This window comes from Rhinatrema bivittatum, chromosome 7 (assembly GCF_901001135.1).
Source record: "Rhinatrema bivittatum chromosome 7, aRhiBiv1.1, whole genome shotgun sequence".
Taxonomy (NCBI): domain Eukaryota; kingdom Metazoa; phylum Chordata; class Amphibia; order Gymnophiona; family Rhinatrematidae; genus Rhinatrema; species Rhinatrema bivittatum.
Window position 1 is genome coordinate 288,589,946 of NC_042621.1, and position 23,095 is coordinate 288,613,040.

At 42.8% G+C, this 23,095-nt stretch overlaps 1 protein-coding gene across 3 annotated transcripts in view; it reads left to right on the forward strand.

The window, feature by feature from the left end:
• PDCD4 (programmed cell death 4) overlaps positions 1-23,095 on the forward strand; it is a 241,828-nt gene that overhangs the window by 100,216 nt on the left and 118,517 nt on the right. For all 3 annotated transcript variants that reach the window (XM_029610358.1, XM_029610361.1, XM_029610359.1), the window contains exons 6-7: positions 7,401-7,622; positions 12,520-12,617. In XM_029610358.1, coding sequence (XP_029466218.1) covers positions 7,401-7,622; positions 12,520-12,617 — 320 coding nt within the window. The remainder of the gene's footprint in view (positions 1-7,400; positions 7,623-12,519; positions 12,618-23,095) is intronic.

Sequence of the window (23,095 nt, forward strand, 5' to 3'; positions counted from 1 at the left end):
TTCCTAATTGGCACTTATGTTGGGTTTAATGAATGGATAATTTGCTTAGTATGTGTTCCTGTGCTGCAGCTTCCTTGTGTGTCTGACTCTGAGTTAAGCACTGTTGTTTTTAGGTGGTTTTGTGTCTTTTTAATTCCTGTTATATTTAGGTGATTTTTTGCCATTTTTCTACAATTATTTTGGAGTGTATCATTATTTGTTGAAGTTATATTTCCAGTTTTTATTAGATTAGATTATTTTGTCTTTAAGGTCAATCACATTTTTTTTGCACATTCCACAGACTTTCTGACAAACTTGATGGTATGAGAGAACTATCATACATATACAAGAGATATTTCACACAGGTAAAATCATACATTTTTTCACACATTTATATTATTTGGTTCTGGTTGTCAAGCTACATTTTTCCATTGTGAATGTTTCAGTTTATATGTTCCACTTTGTTACCATTTATATGTACTTACGATTTTACATTTCATTTATGTATGTCCTGTATTGTTAAGTTATATTTGCTATTTGTGTATTGTAGCCCCTGAGGCAGCCCCATTTTGGGGGCGAAACTCGGCCTGAGTCGGGCTTTATATTGGATGAATGAGTCTCCATATAAAGATTCTAAACGGACATTTCTTGGCATCTAATCCATTTTGTTGCCCTCACGACTTTTTTAGATCGCCTACCCTCTTGTTTTATTGGTCTAATTATCTTTTAAGACAGCCATCACTGCTTCGGTTAAATCTGTAATTATTTCACTGGAGATACTAGGCCCAGGAGGATTCGCTGTTGTGGCAGCCATTTTCCCTTCTCCTACACCAGCTTTATCTTTAACTTTTTTAGCCACTTTAATGGGCATAATACCGGGCAACTTGTGAATAAAATGGTAAATCGACATAAATACTCTTCACCCAGATAATTGTTTACCATATTTGGCTGCTTTGGGAGTCAGATTGCAGATGATTGGAGAGAGTAGTACCTGGAGCTCTGAGAAATCAGTCTTCCCAAGCTCACCACATCACATGACCCGCCCACGGTAAGAAAACTTGCTTTTGCAGATGTCACAAAATTATTCTGAGTTTTAAAATCACAAGCACATTGTGAAAAATTGGAAGAGGACTTTATGAAACATGGAGCCTGTGCATCCAAATTGCAGATTAAATTTAATGTGACAGGTGTAAAGTAAGTATAGGGAAAAGTAATCCAAACTGAAATTGTGCTATTCTTAGAAAACACATCTGCCTTTGCTTGTGTTGTTAAACAGACAGCTAATCTTTTTTCTCAGCTTCAGATACCCAATGAACTCAGTTCTTGATTACCAAAACATTTATTAAAATGATAAATAATGCAACACTCACTGTGAATGAGAATACACCAAGGATAGCTACACAAATGGAAGAGCCTGATATAGCTGTAATAAGCTTTCTCTAGAAGCCCAGTTAATCTGAAAGTCAAACTGCAGCTGACAAGCTGTGGATGAATGAGTAGTGAAAAACTGTGCTTTCTCTGGAGCATGTAGGATACAGAATGAACTCTTAACATGCAGGAGCCTTTTCCCCCAACTGAAAATCCCTCCAGGCAATAAACTGTCCTAGGCTGCTGTGGGGCAGAACAGGAACAGATCGAATTAGGAAGTTCAAAACATTCAAATGGCAAGTAACAATAACCAGGTTAAAGGACTTACACCCTGCAAAAGATCTAAGCTAAGCAATGTCACAAGATGATGGCGGCAGTATAATAAAAATATAAATACACTATGAAGACAGAACAGTAGTTACGCGATGTTGGGTTCCATATTGTGAGTTACAAGGAAAAAGACGTAGGTATCATTGTAGAAAATACTTATTGAAATTATTGGCTCGGTGTGCAGCAGCAGTGAGAAAAGCAAACAAAATGTTAGGAATTACTAGAAAAGGAATGGAGAATAAAACAGAGGATGTCATAATACCTCTCTATTGCTCCATGGTAAGTCTGTACCTAGAGTACTATGTATAGTTCTGGTCGCTACAACTCAAAAAAAGATATAACTAAACTGGAAAAGGTTCAAAGAAGGGCGACCAAAATAATAAAGGGGGTGGAATTGCTGTCCTATGAGAAAAGAATAAAGTAGTTAAAGCTGTTCAGCTTGGAGAAGAGGTTGTTGAACAGGGATATGATAAGTCTAAAATCATGAGTGGAGTAGAAAGGGTAAACGCGAATCGGTTGAAAAATACAAGGTCTTGGGGATACTCCATGAATTTAGGAAGTAGTACATTTAAAACAAATTGGAGAATTTGTAACCTACCATTAAAATCATCCATTGTACCTGAACACTGGAGGGTGGCTAATGTAACTCCAATATTTAAAAAGAGCTCCAGGGGCGATCCAGGAAACTACAGACCAGTTAGCCTGACTTCAGTGCCAGGAAAAATAGTGGAAAGTGTTCTAAATGATCAAAATCACAGAACATATAGAAAGACATGGTTTAGAAGAACAAAGTCAGCATGGCTCTACCCAAGGCAAGTCTTGTCTCACAAATCTGCTTCACTTTTTTGAAGGAGTTAATAAACATGTAGATAAAGGTGAACCGGTAGATGTAGTGTATTTGGATTTTCAAAAGACATTTGACAAAGTTCCTCATGAGAGACTTCTAGAAAAAGTAAAAAGTCATGGGATGGGTGGTGATGTCCTTTCATGGTTTACAAACTGGTTAAAAGACAGGCAACAGAGTAGGATTAAATGGACAATTTTCTCAGTGGAGGGGAGTGGGCAGTGGAGTGCCTCAGGGATCTGTGCTGGGACCCGTGCTTTTCAATATATTTATAAATGATTTGGAAAGGAATATGACAAATGAGGTAATCAGATTTGCAGATGAAACAAAATTATTCAGAGTAGTTAAATCACAAGCAGATTGTGATAAATTGCAGGAAGACCTTGTGAGACTGGAAAATTGGGCATCGAAATGGCAGACAAAATTTAATGTGGATAAGTGCAAGGTGATGCATATAGGGAAAAGTAACCCATTCTATAGTTACACAATGTCAGGTTCCATATTAGGAGCTACCACCCAAGAAAGAGATCTAGGCATCAAAGTGGATAACACATTGAAATCATCTGTTCAGTATGCTGCAGCAGTCAAAAAAGCAAACAAAGTTAGGAATTATTAGGAAGGGACTGGTGAATAAAATGGAAAATGTCATAATGCCTCTGTATCGCTCCATGGTGAAACCGCATCTTGAATTCTGTGTACATTTCTGGTCGCTGCATCTCAAAAAAGATATAGTTGCGATGGAGAAGGTACAGAGAAGGGCGACCAAACTGATAAAGCTATAATATCTGGCTTATGTGTGTTTTTATGTTTTTCTTTTTTAATTATGTTTTTATTTTAATTTATTGGTTTTATTTTATTTAAGTTTAAATCTATAATTTTATCATATTTTAATTTTTGTGTTTTATTTGAATTTAATCTTATTATATAGCAAATAATTATGTTTTATATTGATTAACTTTCAAAATTTGGTTTATTGTAATATTATATAGGTTTTTATATAATTGTGTACACCGTTAAGATTGTTTCAGATTGACGGTATATAAAACAAATAAATAAAATAAATAAATAAAGGGGATGGAACAGGTCCCTTATGAGGAAAGACTAAAAAGGTTAGGGCTGTTCAGCTTGGAGAAGAGACGGCTGAGGGGGGATATGATAGAGGGGTTTAAAATCATGAGAGGTCTAGAATGGATAAATGTGAATTAGTTATTTACTCTTTTGGATAATAGAAGGACTAGGGGGCACTCCATGAAGTTAGCATGTAGCACATTTAAAACTAATCGGAGAATTAAACTCTGGAATTTGTTGCCAGGGAATGTGGTTAGTACAGTTGGTGTAGATGGGTTTAAAAAAGGTTTGGTTAAGTCCTTGGAGAAGTCCATTACCTGCTATTAAGATGACTTAGAAAATAGCCACTGCTATTACTAGCAACAGTAGCTTGGGATATACTTACAGGTCGATCCAGTAAAGTTCAGTTGAAGATTTCTCGTCTGTAACGAGCTCGCTGCGCACAATTCGGACGCGTAAGGCAAACCAGCGATACAGTCTCCAGTTTTGCGCGTCCGTAGCGCTTCTTAAAACAGACGCGTAACCCTTCCCGCACCCGGCATGTAAATGAACGAATTAGCTGTATAATGAAGGAATTAGCTATTCCCCTCCGATACCGTAACGGGCACTCAGGTTCTCTCATTAGTAACGCACTGTTTTGCCGCGGCCGTAACGTGTTAGTTTACCGCCTCCCCCTAGTAGGAGTTAGGACTGTGAGTCTAGTAACAAATCCATCGACACCGCTTAAGATACTCAAAAACAATAAAACACAATTTAAAAAAAAAGCGATACAGAGATGATCGAGAAAATGTAATGATGTGGGACACATAAAACCTGTCAGAAGAAAAAATAAAAATTTTTAAATACCTGTCGGAGGGCCGCGTGGTTCCAGGCGGCCGGCGGCGGCGGGAGCCGGGTGGTCGCGTGTTAAATCTAGGCCGCGGGCGGGTGGGCGCCTGTTCCAGGCAGCGGCGGCGGGGGGACACGCGTTAGTTCGAGACGGCCGGCGGGCGGCGGGTGGTCGCGTGTTAAATCTAGGCCGGGTCCGCACAGGCGCGCATTCATTCACTGCCGGTGGGGGCTGCCGGAGGCAGCCCCCACCGGCTCCTCCGCCTGGATGAATGAATGCGCGCCTGTGCGGACCCGGCCTAGATTTAACACGCGACCACCCGCCGGCCGTCTCGAACTAACGCGTGTCCCCCCGCCACCGCTGCCTGGAACAGGCGCCCACCCGCCCGCGGCCTAGATTTAACACGCGACCACCCGGCTCCCGCCGCCGCCGGCCGCCTGTACCCACGCGGCCGTCTGAAACTAACGCGCGTCCACCCGCCCCCCCCCCCCCCCCGCCGCCCGGAACAGGCGCCCACCCGCCCGCGGCCTAGATTTAACACTCGACCACCGGCCCCCCGGATCCCGCCGGCCGCCTGGACCCACGCGGCCCTCCGACAGGTATTTAAAAATTTTGATTTTTACACTTCCTGGTGCCTGTCATTTCAAATGTCATTTGAAATGACAGGTACCAGCGCACCCAGGTTAATGTATAGGCGCTGTATTAAGCGCCTATACAGTAAAATGGGTTACGCGGGCATAACCCTTCCCTACCGCTTTAAAGCCGCGGCATGCATTTGCATGCGATTAGAGGAGAGTATCGGGGAGTTAGTGAAGAGAACTGTGCGTGCGGGGAGGAAGGGTGCGCCTGATACTACCTGACACTACCGCACTGTTTCTACCGCGGCCTTACTGGATCGACCTGTTAGTTTTTAGGTACTTGCCAGGTACTTGTAGCCTGGATTGGCCACTGTTGGAAACAGGATGCTGGGCTTGATCGACCCTTGATCTGACCCATTATGGCATTTTCTTATGTTCTAATTTTTTTTTTTCATCAACACACAATTAAGCTCTGGAATTCACTGCTGGATGATGTGGTAAAGGCAGGTAACCTTGCTGCATTTAAGAAAGGTTTGAACAAGTTCTTAGAGGAAAAGTCCATAAAACATTATTTACCAGATAAACTTGGGGAAAACCACTACTTATCCTTGGATGTTAGCAGTATGGGATCTGTTTACTGTTTGGGATCCTGCCAGGTACTTATGACCTGGATTGGCACTGTTGGAAACAGGATATTTGGACTTGATGGACTGTCAGTGTGACCCAATATGCCAATACTTATATGTGTGTCTTGAGGTTACTCTTGGTTGGATAAGGTGTTAGGGGTGTGTATGTGAAGGTGGAGTGAAAAAACAAGTGACTGTCAGGCCAATACAGAACGGTGCGCTCGGCTGAGCGCACCGTTAGCCCCCGTTAGGATGCACATTTTTGACGTGCTATTATTACCTCTTATACAGTAAGGGGTAATAGCGCGTGGAAAACATGCAGCCAACCCCCCCGAAACTAATAGTGCTCATCACGTGCAAATGCATGTTGATGAGTCTATTAGTTATTCACCCGCAATACAGAAAGCAAAATGTGCAGCCAAGCCGAACATTTTACTTTCAGAAATTAACTCCTGCCCAAAAGGCAGGAGTTAATTTCAGACAGCACCGGGCAAGTGTACAGAAAAGCAGAAAAAACTGCTTTTCTGTACACCCTCCGACTTAATATCATAGTGATATTAAGTCGAAGGCCCCAAAAATAAAAAAATTAAAAATCTTATTAAATAAATAAATAAAATCTGCCCATGAGTTGGAAAACGGACGCTCAATTTTGCTGGTGTCTGTGTTCCGAACCCGTGGCTGTCAGCGGGTTCGACAACCGACGCTGGTAAAATTAAGTGTCGGTTGTCAAACCCGCTGACAGCTGCCGCTTCCTCCAATAAGGAGGCGAAAGGGATGCGCTAGTGTCCGTAGCGCCTCATTATTAGCCCAGTCCCTTATTTAAATACTGAATCGCGCGCCCAGGAGAGGTGCCTGGGCGCGCGTTGGGAGAGCAGGCGCTTGGCTCGGAGTGCTGGCTCTCCCGCGTTACTGTATGGGCCTGTGTGTGAGTATATGGCTCGAGTATACCCTGCTTTCCCTCATTCCCTCTTTTTTTCCCCATCTGCTTTCCCTCTCTCCCTCTCTTTCTCTCCTCACCCCAACCTTCCCTCACCCCCTCCTTCCCTTTCTCCCTTTTTCCGCTTCTGGTGCTGCAGCTGGACAGCAGAATAGTGGGGTGAAGGAGAGGCAGTGGTAGACAGTTGCAACACTAGAATGGCTACATGCTTTGATTGCCAACTTATCCAATCTTTGGCTTGCAGGTCTTAGATTCCCTATAGTCATTATTTTTAGCTGCAGGGTGGTTGTTTGATCTTTGGGTGTGACACCCGGATTCCCTGCCACCTCCATGGCTCATTTTCTCCAGCCCCAGGTCCTGTTTGGCTAATGGGACCAGGCCTCTCCACTAGCCCTGCAGTTTTTTCTTCTGCACACGTCCTCTTCCTGCACATTTGTTTTCATTTTTGCCTGCCCTCCCACTAGCCCTCCTTGTGATGTCATTTCTGATGTCTGTGTTATAGATTACTGACAGACAAAAGTGAAAAGATAAGCACTTTTTATTTCATAAATGCACTAAAAATATGCAAGCACTATTAATTTTGCCTTTGTTGTACATCTTTTTTTTTTTTAATTTATATTTTTGAGGTAACAATTTTATACAATAAGGTCAGAGGTTACACAATAATACTATGTACATATCCAGCACATGTACAATACATAATGATAACAATTATACTGTATATGTTATATTCTTTATTCAAGTCAGTACATTATTACAGAAATAAAATTATATTTTTAAATATACTTTGCAATGAGATGTTTAACAGACCTATGTCTTTTTTTTTTTTTCCTTCTTCTAGGAAATGTTGAAAGATTTAAATCTTGGAGAAATGAAATGTGGTTTACCAGTGCTGGCGGTATCGTTGGCATTGGAGGGGAAGGCTAGCCACAGAGAAATGACATCTAAGCTTCTCTCTGCTCTGTGTGGGACAGTACTTAGCACAAGTGATGTAGAAATGTCATTTGACAAGCTGCTTCAAGAACTGCCTGAGTTAGTTTTGGATACTCCAAGAGCACCAAAGGTTTGTTCATTATCTTTACATAGTAACATAGTAATGACGGCAGAAAAAGACCAAAACGTTCCATCTAGTCTGCCCAGCAAGCTTCCCAAAGTAGTAACTGCTGCTCCGTGCAGGTTACCCCCATGCTTCTCTTACATTTAGCTTTTTTTTATTTATTCCCATCCTCTAGCCTTTTAGGGATCCACAGTGTTTATCCCATGCCCCTTTGAAATCCTTCACAGTTTTAGTCTTCGCCACTTCCTCCGGAAGGGCATTCCAGGCATCCACCACCCTTTCAGTGAAGAAATATTTCCTGACATTGGTTCTAAATCTTCCTCCCTGGAGTTTCAAATCGTGACCCCTAGTTCTACTAAATTGTTTCCAATGGAAAAGGTTTGTTGACGACCATGGATCATTAAAACCTTTCAAGTATCTGAAGGTCTGTATCATATCACTCCTGCTCCTCCTCTCCTCCATGGTATACATATTCAGGTACTTCAGCTCTCCTCATAAGTCATTCGATGGAGACCACCCACCATTTTAGTTGCCCTTCTCTGAACCGCCTCCATCCTGTCTCTGTCTCCTTTGAGATACGGTCTCCAGAACTGGACACAGTACTCCAGGTGAGGCCTCACCAAGGACCTGTATAAGGGGATTATCACTTCCCTTTTCTTAATAGATATTCCTCTCTCTATACAGCCCAGCATTCTTGTGGCTTTGGCTATAGTGGTGTCACACTGCTTCGTCTACTTCAGGTTGTTAGACACTATCACCCCAAGGTCACTCTCCTGCTCTGTGCACATCAGCCCTTCGCCCCCCAATGCATATAGTTCTTTTGGATTACCACGCCCCAGATGCATGACTCTGCATTTCTTGGCATTGAATCGCAGCTGCCATATGTTCAACCACTCTTCCAGCTTCCTTAAATCCCGTCTCATTCTTTGTACTCCTTCCGGCGTGTCCACTCTGTTGTAGATCTTAGTATCATCTGCAAATAGACAAACTTTACTTTCTAACCCTTCCGCAATGTCGCTCACGAAGATGTTGAACAGAACCGGTCCCAACACCGATCCCTGTGGCGCTCCACTTAACCCCATTCTCTCTTCAGAGTAGGTTCCATTTACCATCACCCGTTGTCTTCTATCCGTCAACCAGTTTGTAATCCACGCCAACACCTTGGAGCTGACTCCCAAGCTTCTCATTTTGTTGATGAGTCTTCTGTGTGGGACCGTATCAAAAGCTTTACTAAAATCCAAGTAAATTACATCGAGCACTCTTCCCTGATCCAGTTCTCTAGTCACCCCATCAAAGAAATCAATTAGATTTGTCTGACAGGACCTTCCTCTGGTGAATCCATGCTGCTTCTGATCGAGCAACCCACTGGATTGTAGATAGTTCACTATCCTTTCTTTCAGCAGAGTCTCCATTAATTTTCCCACCACCGAGGTGATACTAACCGGCCTGTAATTTCCAGCCTCTTCTCTACTCCCACTCTTGTGAAGCGGGACCACCACCTCTCTTCTCCAGTCACTACACCCTTTTCCAAAGATCTATTGAACAGGTAACACAGTGGACCCGCCAGTACATCTCTGAGTTCCCTCGGTATTCTGGGGTGAACCTCATCAGGCCCATGGCTTTGTCCACTTTCAGTTTTCTTAGCTCTTCCCATACATTCTCTTCCGTAAATGGAGTTTCGTCTACTCCACCCCCTTCTCAGTCTTGATAACAAGTGACGGTCCTTCTCCATGGTCTTCTTTTGTAAACACTGAACAGAAGTATTTGTTTAATATTTCCGCTAATTCATCATCCTTCTCCCCTTTCAATTTCACTATACCACTATGTACCTTTCTCCTTTCTCTGATATATCTGAAAAATGTTTTGTCACCTCGCTTTATCTCCTTGGCAATCCTTTCCTCTGCCTGACTTTTTGCTTTCATGATTACTTTTTTCTTCTCCCTCAGTTTCACCAGATAATCCTCCCTGTGTTCCACTTTTTGGGATTTTTTTATATTTCTTAACAGCTGCTTTTTTTCTTTTATTACATCAGCCACCTTCCTTTGTGAACCAGATTGGATTCTTATTTCTCTTACTTTTGTTTACTTTTCTAACATACAGATTTGTTGCTTTTGTAATTGCTACTTTTAGTTTGGCCCACTGTTGTTCGACCTCTCCCATTTTCTCCCAGTCTTCAAGTTCTGCCTCCAGATATTTCCCCATTTCGACAAAGTCTGTTTTTTTGAAGTTCAAAGCTTGGGTCTTTGTGACACTTCTCCGGATCCTATTTGTAATATCAAACCATACTGTTAGATGCTGAGGTGGGCACCCACCTGGTCATTAGACCGGGTCAAGTAAAACTCCCTCCCTCGTGGGTTCCATTACCATTTGTTTGAACACAGCCTCTTGCAGGGAATCCACTATCTCTCTACTTCTGTTAGATTCTGCAGAAGGGATATTCCAGTCCACGTCTGGCAGATTAAAATCACCAACAATCAACACTTCCCCCTTTTTTCCCCACCTTTATAATGTCTTTGATCAGATATCTGTCTAGTTCTTCCGTCTGATTCGGAGGCCTGTACACCACTCCAGTAAAAATGGATGTACTGTCATCTTTTTTTAGGATGGCCCATAATGCTTCTACTCCACCCCACTTTCCTTGCAGTTCAGTTGCTTGGATATTATTAGGCGGAAACAGATGTCTGTGCCGCCGTGAAACAAGATTTTTGAATTTAAGCAGAACTGCCGTAATGGAGTGAATACTATGTGTGAAAGTTTGTTCTGTACAATGAAGATTCCGACTTTTTGAAAAAATCTATACCCCCTGAGGAAAGATCTGTGAAGGATCTGAAATGCGGCCACGTTGGGAACTGGAACGGCTGGACAGATAAGTCGGCATGAATTTAAATGGGAACTGGAACGGTTGGACAGATAAGTCGACATGAATTTAAATAAATAAGTCGGTGAGAGCTGTTTGTAGAAATTCAAAGAACAATTGTGCAGTTACAGTTTGATTTTCTTGAAAAGATGTATTTTGCAATTCTATAGATTGAGACGGCAGATTTTTAATCCACGAACACAAACGTTAAAATTTCACAGAAAAATATTCGGCTGGTGGAGGTTTGTTCATGACTACATCAGAGATATCACCCGGTTGGGGATAAAACTAAGTATGAAACTTTCCTCTCCAGCTAAAAAATTTTGTTTCAAAAAATGTTTTTGTCTCTAAAAAAATATCTTAAAAATATTTTTCAAAAAGATACTCAATTGGGAAATTGAATTTTATATTTTGAAAGATCTGAACAGAAGAAAATATCTTATGAGGTGATTTTGTGGTTGAAATTGGATATTATTTTTGACATAAAGTGCTACTCCTCCCCCTTTTTTGTCCTTTCTGTCATTCCTTAACAAGTTATAGCCCGGTATGGTCGTATCCCAGTCATGAGAATCCGTGAACCATGTCTCCATGACAGCCACAATGTACAAGTCTGCCTCCACCATTAAGGCCTGCAGGTCTGGGATTTTATTGCCTAAACTGCGAGCATTTTGTCATAGATTTCCAATTTTTCTCCCTTGCTATGTTGCACTTCCTAAGAACTTTTTCTGTTTTTTTGAGCTGATTGATGTTATTTTCCCTTTGCATGACCGTCACAGGTCTTTTTCTGCCAGAACCTACAGTTATCCGACTGATTCTGGATTTTTTAATCTTGATGTCTGATAACTCTGTGGGGGTGGGGTTGCTGTAAACTTGGGGAAGGTGGGTGCTTGATTGTCACATGTCTAGTTCTACCTGAGCCCACTGTAAAATATTTTTTCTTGGGATCCCATAACCGCTGTGGGAGATGGGTGACAGAGGGATGTTTCAATGAAGGGGAGGTTAATTGAATCCTGGACAATTGCTCCCTTAGATGGATCAGCTCCATTTTCATTTTAGACAGTTAAAGGCAAAAGGGACAGCCCTTGGTTCTCCAAATGATAGGCCTTGGGACATAAGCACCACAATTGTTATATTGAATTAAAGCCATTCTCTCTGATTAATTAAAATCCTAAAGATAAGGTAAGGTATGGTTAGTCCCTAGCAATGATTTTTTTATAGGTATTTGAACTAAGTGTGTGTTATCCAGTAAAGATTAATAGGCAGAGTATGCAAACCAATTTAACAAGCAATATGACAGTATAAGTTATATCTAGGCTGTAAGGAACTAAAAAGTAATTGGGGATGAGGTAATTGAAGCTAATTATCTAGGGGACCAGGGAAGAGTAAATATGAAAGTAAAGCCAGGGATGGATGGGTAGAGGGGCAGGGAGGGAGGGAAATTAACACTGGCTAAGGAACTGTTTGTTCAGATGTAATACTTGGCCCTAGAAATCTGACAAAATGGCTCTCTCTCAGGTTTCAGTTTCAATTCTGCCCCTTTCTAACAGACAGGGCACAATCTTTTGCAAATGTTAAGCCCTAGTACATTAAGCACAGGTAAATAATAAACAAAATTGCACTTAGCTTCAGCAAGGCTCTGGCTCATGAAGATCCCAGCTCCAAAATGATTCAGTTCCCCAGCACATGATACTGTGGCAAACTGAATCGAATTTGCTTATAGTTCCTTTATAAACTTGTCTGAAGTATTATTAAATGCATTTGAAATGGAAGCTCTGAAGTGCAACAAAATTCTTGCAGTCCTGAGGAAACAGTTAAGAGGCAAAATACTTTGTGGGTGGAAGCCTTAAAAAGAAACTAAGATGACTCATTATCCAACACCAGTTTTTTAAATGAATTCTATGGTGCTTTTCAGCACATAGTTAATACTTGTGAGCTGTTTTTTCTTTTACGGGACATTGAAAAGGTCTTATTTTTTATACAGTTATTTGTTGGACTTGTTAGTGAAATGACACATTGAACTTCATTAATTTTTGTTTACCTTAATAGTTGGTGGGCCAGTTTATTGCTAGAGCTGTCGGAGATGAAATCCTGTGCAAGACTTACATAGACAGTTACAAAGGGACAGTGGATTGTGTACATGCTCGGTGAGTAAATGCACTTTTTTTTTTTGTAGAATTAGAACATTTTTGGTACTAATGGAAATAAAAATTGTAATCTGGAATTATTTTGTGATTGGAATACTTGCTGCCCAATGGGAACAACTAGGAACATTATTAATATTTCAGTATCAGAGATATGATTGTTGATACTGAGATATGATTATTTTTTTTGTATAATTTGATCTAAACGAGACATTTAATTGAGTCTCAATTTTGCTTTACAGTTATAGGTAGATAGCAAGCTGATGAGTGGGAAGTTACATGGATAACTTTACCCAGATGTTCAGCAGCACTTTTCCAGATAAGCCTGCCGCTGAATATACTAGACAAACTGGCTAACTTTATTTGGGTAGCACTGAATATTGGCACTCACTACATCCCCAGAATTCCTCCATCACTGATTCGTTTTATCAGGCTACATTTTTTCTGGGTAGTGAGATACAAAGATAAATTTAGCCAGGGAGCAATGCCGAATTTTCAAATTTCTGTTTTTGTCCGACCCAAAGACTTTGAATATCATTTTAATATCTTTAATTTGAATATGCTGTACTGTATATCTGAATATAACTTAACTTTAACATCTGGTTGTGGCTAAACCTTTTTGAGCTCTGCTGATTGGAAATGTGAGATAAATTAAATATTTCCTAGCGTGTAGCCAGATGGACTCAGAACCAATGGGTTATGTGCTCCCCTGCTAGCAGATGGAGACAGTCAGGTTTCAAAGCTGACAACACCATTCAGTATCTCTCTGTCTCCTAACAGATGTAAATTGTGCCTTCCCTATAGGGAACACAGTACTCTTGAGAAGAGGAATTTCGCAGCATCCCTCGGGACATGTTCATGATGTCTCCTTGCCATTCCCAGCACAAGAAACTGGCAGTGGAATCTACGTTGATAAGGCTCCTCAGTTTGAGGGCTATAACTCAGATACCTACACCCCAGGAAAATACGGGGTGTTATTCCATTTATTTCATTGTATCCAAGAAGGAGTGTTCCTTTCGTCCCATTCTGGACCTCAAGAGCGTCAGACTTCATTTGCGGATAATTCACTTCTGCATGGAAACTCTTCAGTCATAATGGCTGTACAGCTGGGAGAGTTCTTAACCTCCCTGGACCTTTCGGAGGCCTACTTTCATATTCCAGTCTGCCAGGACCAGCGTTTCCTATGCTTTGTGGTACTGAGCTGCCAATACCAGTTCCAGGAGTTGCCCTTCAGCCTGGCAACCGCCCCCAGAACATTCTCCAAAATTATGGTGGTGGAGTTGGTGGCTCTGAGGAAAGAAGGGATCCTGGTGTACCCTTACCTAGATGACTGGATGATTGGGGTGAAGTCTTTGGAAGAGAGCCTCCAGGTGACCAGCAGGGTCACGTCTCTGCTTCAGGAACTTGGCTGGGTTGTGAACATGAACAAGAGCAGCCCCAACCCCTCCCAGTCCTTAGAGTAGCTGGGAGTCTGGTTCGGCACCAAGCAGGACAGAGTCTTCCTTCCCCTCTTGAGGATAAGGAAGCTGATGGGCCAAGTGCGCCAGTTGATGAACACAATGCGCCCCAGAGTGTGGAGCTATCTCTGGGTCCTCGGCCTGATGGCGTCAACCCTAGAGGTAGTGCTGTAGCCAAGGCACACATGCGGCCACTCCAACGCTCCCTGCTGTCACGTTGGAACCCACTGTCACAAACCTACTCGTTTCGCCTCCACCCTACCAATGGAAATATGTTCTCGGCTCCAGTGGTGGCCTCAAGAAGTTCACCTAAGCAAGGGTGTAAGCCTGTCCTCACTAAACTGGCTAGTCCTCACGATGAACGCAAGCCTCCGAGGGTGGGGAGCTCATTGTCAAGAATTGACAACCCAGGGGCGATGGACCAAGGAAGAAGCGCACTGGAACATAAACCACCTGGAAGCCCAAGCTGTCGGATTAGTGTGCCTACAATTCAACCACAGACTCCAGGGCCAGGCGGTCTGCGTGATGTCAACGCAACAACGGTAGCCTACATCAACCTCCTGGGAGGAACCAAAAGCCACCAAATGTCTCTGGAAATAGACCCCCTTATGGAATGGGCAGAGTTAAATCTACAAGGGATCTCGGCCTCCCACATAGCGGGAAAAGACAACGTCAGAACAGACTTTCTCAGTAGGGAGAGTGGATCCAGGAGAATGGGCGCTGTTGACCAGAGCCTTCCAGTTCCTGGTAGATCGCTGGGGCCGCCCATTCATCAATGTACTGGTCACATCCCACAATATGAAGGTTCCCCAATTCTTCAGTTGCAGAAGAGATCAGTACTCCCAAGGGATTGACGCCCTGGTCCAGACCTGGCCAGAGGCGGACTTACTGTACACCTTCCCTCCATAGCCTCTGCTAGGCAAGATCATTCACAAAATCGAGTGCCACAAAGGATTAATCCTTCTGGTGGCCCTGGATTGACCCAGATGCCCGTGGTATGCAGATATGTGGAGGCTTCTGGTGGAGAACCCCCTATACCTCCCTTTGCACAGGGACCTTCTCCAGCAAAGTCCGATCCTTCACAAGGACCCAACTAGGTTTTGTCTTACGGTCTGGCCCTTGAGAGGGCTCGCCTGACGAAGCGTGGATATTCGGTGTCAGTAATTGCCACCTTGCTCCTCGCTCGGAAGTTCTCGATATCCTTGGCGTAATGCGGATCTGGAGAATATTTGAGGCCTGGTGCGAGGAATGCAGGCTCTCTCCTTGGTCGATCAAGATCCCCATGATTCTGGAATTCTTACATGACGGCCTGAACAAAGGAGTGTCCCTCAATTCCTTGAAGGTCCAGGTGGCAGCTCTCTTCTGTTTCAGAGGTGAGGTGAACAGATCCTGCCTGTCGACACATCCGGACTTGGGCCATTTCCTAAAAGCATTTAAACACTCCAACCATCCTTAAAGTGGCCAGTCTCCCTATGGAACCTCAATCTAGTATTGGACGTTTTAGCAGGGCCTTCCTTTCAGCCACTGCATGCTCTGTCTCTACGCCTGTTAGCACTGAAGACTGTATTCTTGGTGGCGATGTGTTCGGCTTGTTGCATCTCTGAACTACAGGCACTGTCATGTCAGGAGCCGTTCCTCCAGTTGACTTCAGGAACATTGCAGCTTCACACCATCCCTTCCTTCTTGCCAAAGGTAAGTCTCGGAGTTTCACCTGAACCAGTCCATTTCCTTATCGTCCCTAGATAGACGCAAGGACTCGGAAGACTAGCGCCTCCTATGCCATTTAAACGTCAGTAGGTATCTAGATCGCACAGAACTGGTGCGCAAGACGGACCACTTGTTTGTTGTTCATGGTGGAAGGAAACAAGGCAAAGGAGCTTCGTGAGCTACCATAGCTCTCTAGATCAAGTAAGTGATCACCGGAGCTTATGTAGAGGCAGGGAAGCCTTTACTTCTTCAGTTTAAAGCTCATTCCACTAGGGCCCAGGCAGTATCCTGGGCGGAAGCCAAGCTATTGTTTTCCATCGATATCTGCCGGGCAGCAACGTGGACTTCCTTGCACACCTTCTCCAGGTTCTATCGCCTGTACGTCCAAGCCCGAGAAGATGCAGCCTTTGCGAGGGCGGTGCTAACCGGACCATGGGCAGTCTCCTGCCCCATTTGGGAGTGGCTTTTGTACATCCCATTGGTCCTGAGTTCATCTGGCTACATGCTAGGAAATGAAGAAATTACTTACCTGATAATTTCGTTTTCCTTAGTGTAGACAGATGGACTCAGCATCCTGCCCATGGCTGCCCATGAAGAGTGCCAAGGAATCGCACATGAATCTCGATCCCAAAGCCACCCTATCCCTAGATCTGGGCATTATAATATTGCTGGGATTCGGCGTTTGTTTGGTTGAGTACAGTTACAGTCACCGGTTTTAATCAAATTTTTAATCAAGTTCTTAATCAAGTTATTAAATTGTATTCAAGTTTTTCAATAGTATGTCCACAATGGTATTTGAAGAGATTATTGAATGGCTGAGTTGAGTGCAGAGGTATATCTAGGGTGATGTTAGCTTTGAAACCTGACTCAGTCTCCATCTGCTAGCAGGGAAGCACATAATCCATTGGTCCTGAATCCATCTGTCTACACTAAGGAAAACAAAATTATCAGGTAAGTAATTTCTCCATTTCATCATTGGTATGTGTCAAAATTGGTTGTAAAGGAAAACATGGACATGTAAGCAATAACCTAAAAGTAAAATTGCTGCAAATCTTGAAGTAGGTTTGAAACTTAAGTGTTACAAACTGGATATTTTAAGGTCCCTCATCATTTTTGTCGTATTTTGTGTTTGCTGCTTTTACAGACTTCTACATTTTTTTTCTTTTTCTTTTCTTCTGAACTAGATATATATAAAAAGTTTCAAAAATTGAGCTTAATTTAGGAGACAAAATCTTCATGCTGACTGGCTTTAAACACTCTTGTGGCTGCAAAATGGCAGCTTCGGATGCCCATTCCAAGTGTCACCACTGTGTGGGATATTACGATGTCCCAAATTGAGCATTGTGCAAAGATATTCCTAAAGGCAAGGCAGTACAGAGCTTACAAAATGAATGTTCTGCAGCCTTTGTCTTGGACCATTGGGTCATCCTTATGGAATGAGAGGCACTCTTCAAAAGGAGATAAGTTCTCTAGGAAGCATAAAAGAGATTCTGCTTTTCTAGATCCCAGCACACTAAAGAGGAGCGTAGCCAATTTGTCTGCAGTTGCCTCAGTCTCTTAGCAATCTGACCACAGAGCCTCTCCAACTTCAGTGTAGGCCACAACAAAGAAACATCTGCCTGCATAGAAAACTCCCTTTATAACAGAGCCTTGTCTGAGCCCCAAACACCTACAAGCAAAATTTATCTCCTTATTTTGAGAAGAAAAAAAAACCAGAAGAGAGAAAAATGGCATGACTTCATTCATCCAACCAGTGGTTCTCACCTTTTTTCCATCGTGACACACCTGACAATCCACGCTCACATGTGACACACTGCTCATTATGATTCACGGTAGAAATTAAAAAAAATAAATAAAAATAAAGGCCCAGAATTATTATTAAGAATGACATAAGGGAAAGATAAGTACTATATCTGAACAGAAATTGCATAAATAGTAAATATCCTATACCAAAACAGCACCAATTTCCAGCACTCAAACAGTAACCACCTTACCTAAGAAATGGCAACACTGAAAATATTACACCAAGCCTTAAGATACTAATGCACCTCCTATTATGTGATAAGCAGTGAAAGACTAATGCGCACGGTCTTGGGAGTGTGTACTAGTGTTTGATCTGAAGATGGCAAAGCAGTGTGACAAGGTGATAGCTAAAGCCAGAAGAATGCTGGGCTGCATAGAGAGAGGAATAACCAGTTAGAAAAAAGAGGTGATATTACCCTTGTACAGGTTCTTAGTAAGGCCTCACCTGGAGTACTGCATTCAATTCAGGATAGAGGCGGTCCAAAGAAGAGCAATCAAAATGGTGAGGGGTCAGCATTGTAAGACTTGGGAGAAGCTGAAGGATATGAATATGTACACCCTGGAAGAAAGAAGGTGCAGGGGACATACGATATAGACCTTCAGATATCTAAAAGATTTTAATAATGCACAATTGTCAAACCTTTGCCTTTGGAAAAAAAAATCACTAGAACTAGGGGTCATGAAATGAAACTCTAGGGAGGATGACTCAGAACCAATGTCAGGAAATATTTCTTCATGGGGAGAGTGGTGAATGCCTGGAATGCCCTTCTGGAAGAGGTGGTGAAAACAAAAACAGTGAAGGAATTCAAAGGGGCATGGGATAAACACTGTGGATCCCTAGAGGTTGGAAATAAAGAAGAGAGTGCATGGGAGTAACTTGCTGGTGTGGTAGTTGCTATCCTTAACAAATAAGCCTTGATATTGTTAATGCAACTCCATCATTGCTCTCTGCTTCAACAGCAGTGAGAAAAAGGGAATTGGATTCAGACAGCAACCAACAACAGCCCCAGCTTTTTTTTTTTTTTTAAATTGTTTCTTTATTAAATTTTGTATAAAGTTCAACACACAAGAAAAACAAACTCTAAAAAGTACACGGCTATAGCAGTAACAAACATGTGTATCACCCCCTGGGATCCCCCGATTAACCCCCTCTCCCCAATGAAGAACACCCAGTAAATGGAGTCTCTGTTCGTCAGTCACGATGGAGATGTACCTCGATATACAGTCCGGGTAATTTGCAGAATAGCGTCTCTCATGGAACTTGGGAGTGTATCCCAATACCCTTTCCAAATGGCCTCACACAGGACAAAGGCTTTCTTGGATTTGGCGACGGCGGTCATATATTCAAATTGCAGGCACCTCGTCATGCAATTTCCCCAATGAACCATATGCGGACTGGCTTGTGATATCCAATTGGCCATAATAGTTTGTAATCCAGCTAGTAGTGCTTTACCAAGAAACAGTTCTTGATGTTCAGAAAGAGAAGGCACAATGCTGCCAAAGAGGCGAAACAAACAGATTCGTGGGTCCATTGGAATATATCTACCCAACATCCTTCCCACCTCTTGCAATATCGCTGACCAGAAGCTCATAATGTTAGAACACTCCCATATACAATGATAATAAGTACCCTTATCCGTATTACATTTTATACATAAATCTGACTCACATAGTTCAGCGGCATACATCCGTGCTCTGGACATGTACATGCAGTGTAATATCTTGTACCCAACTTCCCTCATTCCTATATTGTCTGAGAAGCTCTCCCTTTATGTATGACCTGGCTAACCTCGTCAGTTGAGAGTTCGAGGCTCGCCTGTCTAATCCATTTGTGTTGTATAGTTACCAAAAGATTGTTATATGGCAACGAATGCAATAATTTCATATATATAGCACTTGAGTTAATTTTCTTTCCCATCTGCCAGAAGAAATCTCGCAGACCCACTGGTTGGAAAGGATCCATCCCTTTAGGCTACAGTTTTTGGAAATAATGACGTATCTGTAGATACCCATAGAAGTCCCTAGAAACTATTCCATTTGTATCCTGAAGATCTTGGAAGGTCTTAATGGCTAACGTTCGTGGGTCTATAAATTGATACAAGTTGGTCAAGCCCCAGGTCTCCCAGTTTCTAAACAATGGTGAATTCATATCTTCCGTAAACTGCAGGTTCCCTGTCAGCGTTAAATAGGGTGTGTGAATGCCTCTCATTTTCATTTTATTGTGGCACAAGAACCTCCAGGCCGCCCTCCCGGAGCTAAACAACAAGCAGTCTCGTACGGCTCTAGGTAGGTCTGAGCCTCGAACCTGAAGGATATTACCGGGCTTGAGAGGAGAGCACCAGTCACTTAAGAATTGATATGGCGAACATATACTGGTATTATTCAACTAATCGTAGACGCGCCTAAGCATACATGCCAAATTGTAGTCCCTCCAGTTAGGGCAATTCATCCCTCCCTGGCCCTTGGGTTTCATTAGAGTTGCCAGTGGTAGACTCGCTTTGTGTGGACCCCACATATAAACTCTAATTATTCGATTGATGAGGGAAAGGTCTGCCTTTGTCAGCCAATGTGGTAACTGTTGGAATACGTATATCCATCTGGGCAATTCCACCATCTTCAACAAGCATACCTTTCCTGTCAACGACAGGGGCAACATCGTCCATAACTCTAGTTTCTGTTCCATCTTTGTAAGTAAGGGTCTTATGTTTGCTCCATATAATGTCCGGACGTCTTTCGGCAGACGCACCCCTAGATACCGTATGTCTGCTTCTACCCACCTCAATGGAAACTGACCCACCCAGTTGGATTGCACTCCCCCTCCCAAAGCCATTGTTTCGGATTTGTCTGTGTTTATCTTCAACCCTGCAAAGGTACCGAAAGCCAGCTGATGTTGAAGCACCCATGGTAACGATTCCTAGGGATCAGTTAGAAAAACCAATACGTCATCTGAAAGGCAGATACTTTAAAATCCTGGCATCCATCTGAAACCCAGTTATCCTCGGATCCGCCTCTATCTTTCATAGCAATGGATCTATAGACAAGACATACAGTAGTGGGGACAGCGGACATCCTTGCCTCGTACCTCGGTGAAGGCTAAAGTCTTCAGATACATGCCCATTTGCACAGATCGCTGAGTGCGGGTCATTATATAGCATGGCGATAGATTCGACTATTTCACCTTTTAAGCCATATCGGTCCATAACTGAAAAAAGATATGGCCAAGAGACCCTATCAAAGGCCTTTTCCGAATCAAAACCCACCACTATAGCCTCCTTTCCTAGTCTCTGGCATGTTTCCATAGCTATGAGTATCTTAGTCATATTTGCACTAATAGCCCTCCCCTTTACAAATCCAGCCTATTGGGCCATAATGATCGAGGGAAACACTAGGCTTAGACGATCCACCATAATTTTAGCAAATAATTTTGCCTCGAAGTTTAGTAACGAAATTGACCTATAGGAGGAGGAAACTGATAGATCTTTCCCTGGTTTTTCTAGCACCGTGATGAACGCTTTCGTCACACCTGCCGGAAAGCATTTTTTCTTCTGTGCGTCTTGAAAAAAATTTAACAGGGCACCTGATGCTTGGTGTAGCAAGACTTTGTAATATTCAGCACTAAGTCCATCAGGGCCCGGCGCCTTGTTTCTTTTACTCCCCTTTATGACAGTCATAAGTTCTTCTAACGTAATAGGTACATTTAAACGTTCCAGCTGTTCAGCAGTAACCTGGGGTAATGATATGTCCCTGAAAAATGCCTCCTCCTCTCCAGTACCTCCTGTTTTATCATCGGTATAGAGTGCCTCATAAAAAGCCCTGAATTTCGCACATACATCGGAGCTAGATGTGATAGGGAGACCCTGCTCTTTTCTTAATTTGTCAGTATATGTTTTGCCCCTTTGCATCCATACAAGATTTGCTAATAATCTCCCCATTTTATTTCCATATTGAAAAAATGTATGCGTTCCCTTATGTAGCACTTTTTGTGCTCTCGTGTGTAACATCGTATTTAACAGGGACAGAATATCGTTGTACTCCTTCAGGTTCCCATCAGTCTTTTGTAGCGCTAAGTTTTGTTTCGCAATTCCAAATCTCTGTTCTAAGAGGATAATATTTTTATGCATAGCTTTAGATTGAGCTATCTGATAAGACGTTATAGCCCCCCGTTGGACCACCTTGCTAGCCTCCCAGAATAAGCTTGGGTTGTCTAAATGCTCCCGGTTATTGGTCTCATACTCATGCCACTGCTTCCTGAGATATTCCTGAAACTCGTGGTCATCTGCTAGTTGTGACAGGAACCTCCATACTCTGGTTACCTCCATCTTATCCCATAGTAGATCAAGCCAAACAATAGCATGGTCAGAAACTGCTATGTTCCCAATGTACGCCTGCTGAGCTTTAGGAAACAACGTGTCTGACACCAGAATATAATCTATCCTGGAAATATTGGCATGAGCCCTCGATACATGGGTATAGTCCCGCTCAGTGGGGTGCATAGTACGCCAAATATCCAGTAGGTGTAGTTCTATGCATAAATATTCAATACCCCTGTCCTTTAAGGTCTGGCTGTGGGGGCGTGGTTGGGATCTATCTAGGCTGTTATCATGTACACAATTAAAATCCCCCATAAGAATTAATGGACCTGTCTGAACAGGGATTAATCTTCCCACCAAACCTTGAAAAAATGGATGCGAATACTCATTTGGCGCATATGTGGCGCAAATAGTTATATCCTTTCCTCTCAGCTTCCTGATAAGTATTAAGATTCTATCAGTATCATCAGTAATTTGCTTCGAGAGCTCAAAACGGACATTTTTATGTACTAGTATGGCCAGTCCAGCTTTGCGACCCACTGCCGGAGCAAAATAACATTGTCCCACCCAACTGCGTTTTTAATTTTTTACTTTCAAGTTCCGATAGGTGAGTCTCCTGTAATGCCGTAATTTCGGCCTTTTGTCTGCTCAGGGCACTCAACACTTTCTGACGTTTAATAGGCGTATTCAGGCCCCCTACGTTCCACATGCAAAAGCGTATTTTACCCATCCTCCATGTGTATGCCTCACGTATTTAGCTGTGAACTTTGCCAAAGTGAGGCTGAAGGCCCCCTAGCCCTGACCCCCAGCCTTCCCTTCCCATGAATCAAGTAGACCCAAGAAAATCTCCATCTTGTACTCTCACATCTTGTACTCTCACTATCATTTTATTTTATTTTATTTATTTAACATTTTTTTTTATACCGGCATTCGTAGGGCACATCATGTCGGTTTACAAGTAACTGAGAAAGGAAATTACAATGAACGAGGAGTGGAAAGAGCCCTCCATTCCCAACAAGCTTAGTATACCCTCCCCTCCTCCGCCCCAACTTTACAACCCCCCTTCCCCATATCCCCACGAATCCTTAGTAACAAACATAAAACAACAGCCCCTCAAAAACGGGGCATGAGGTCAGTGAGTATGCGTTCGGGTATTGCCCCCCTTAGCACTTGTCCGTCAACCACAACAGGTTTTCCCGAGCCC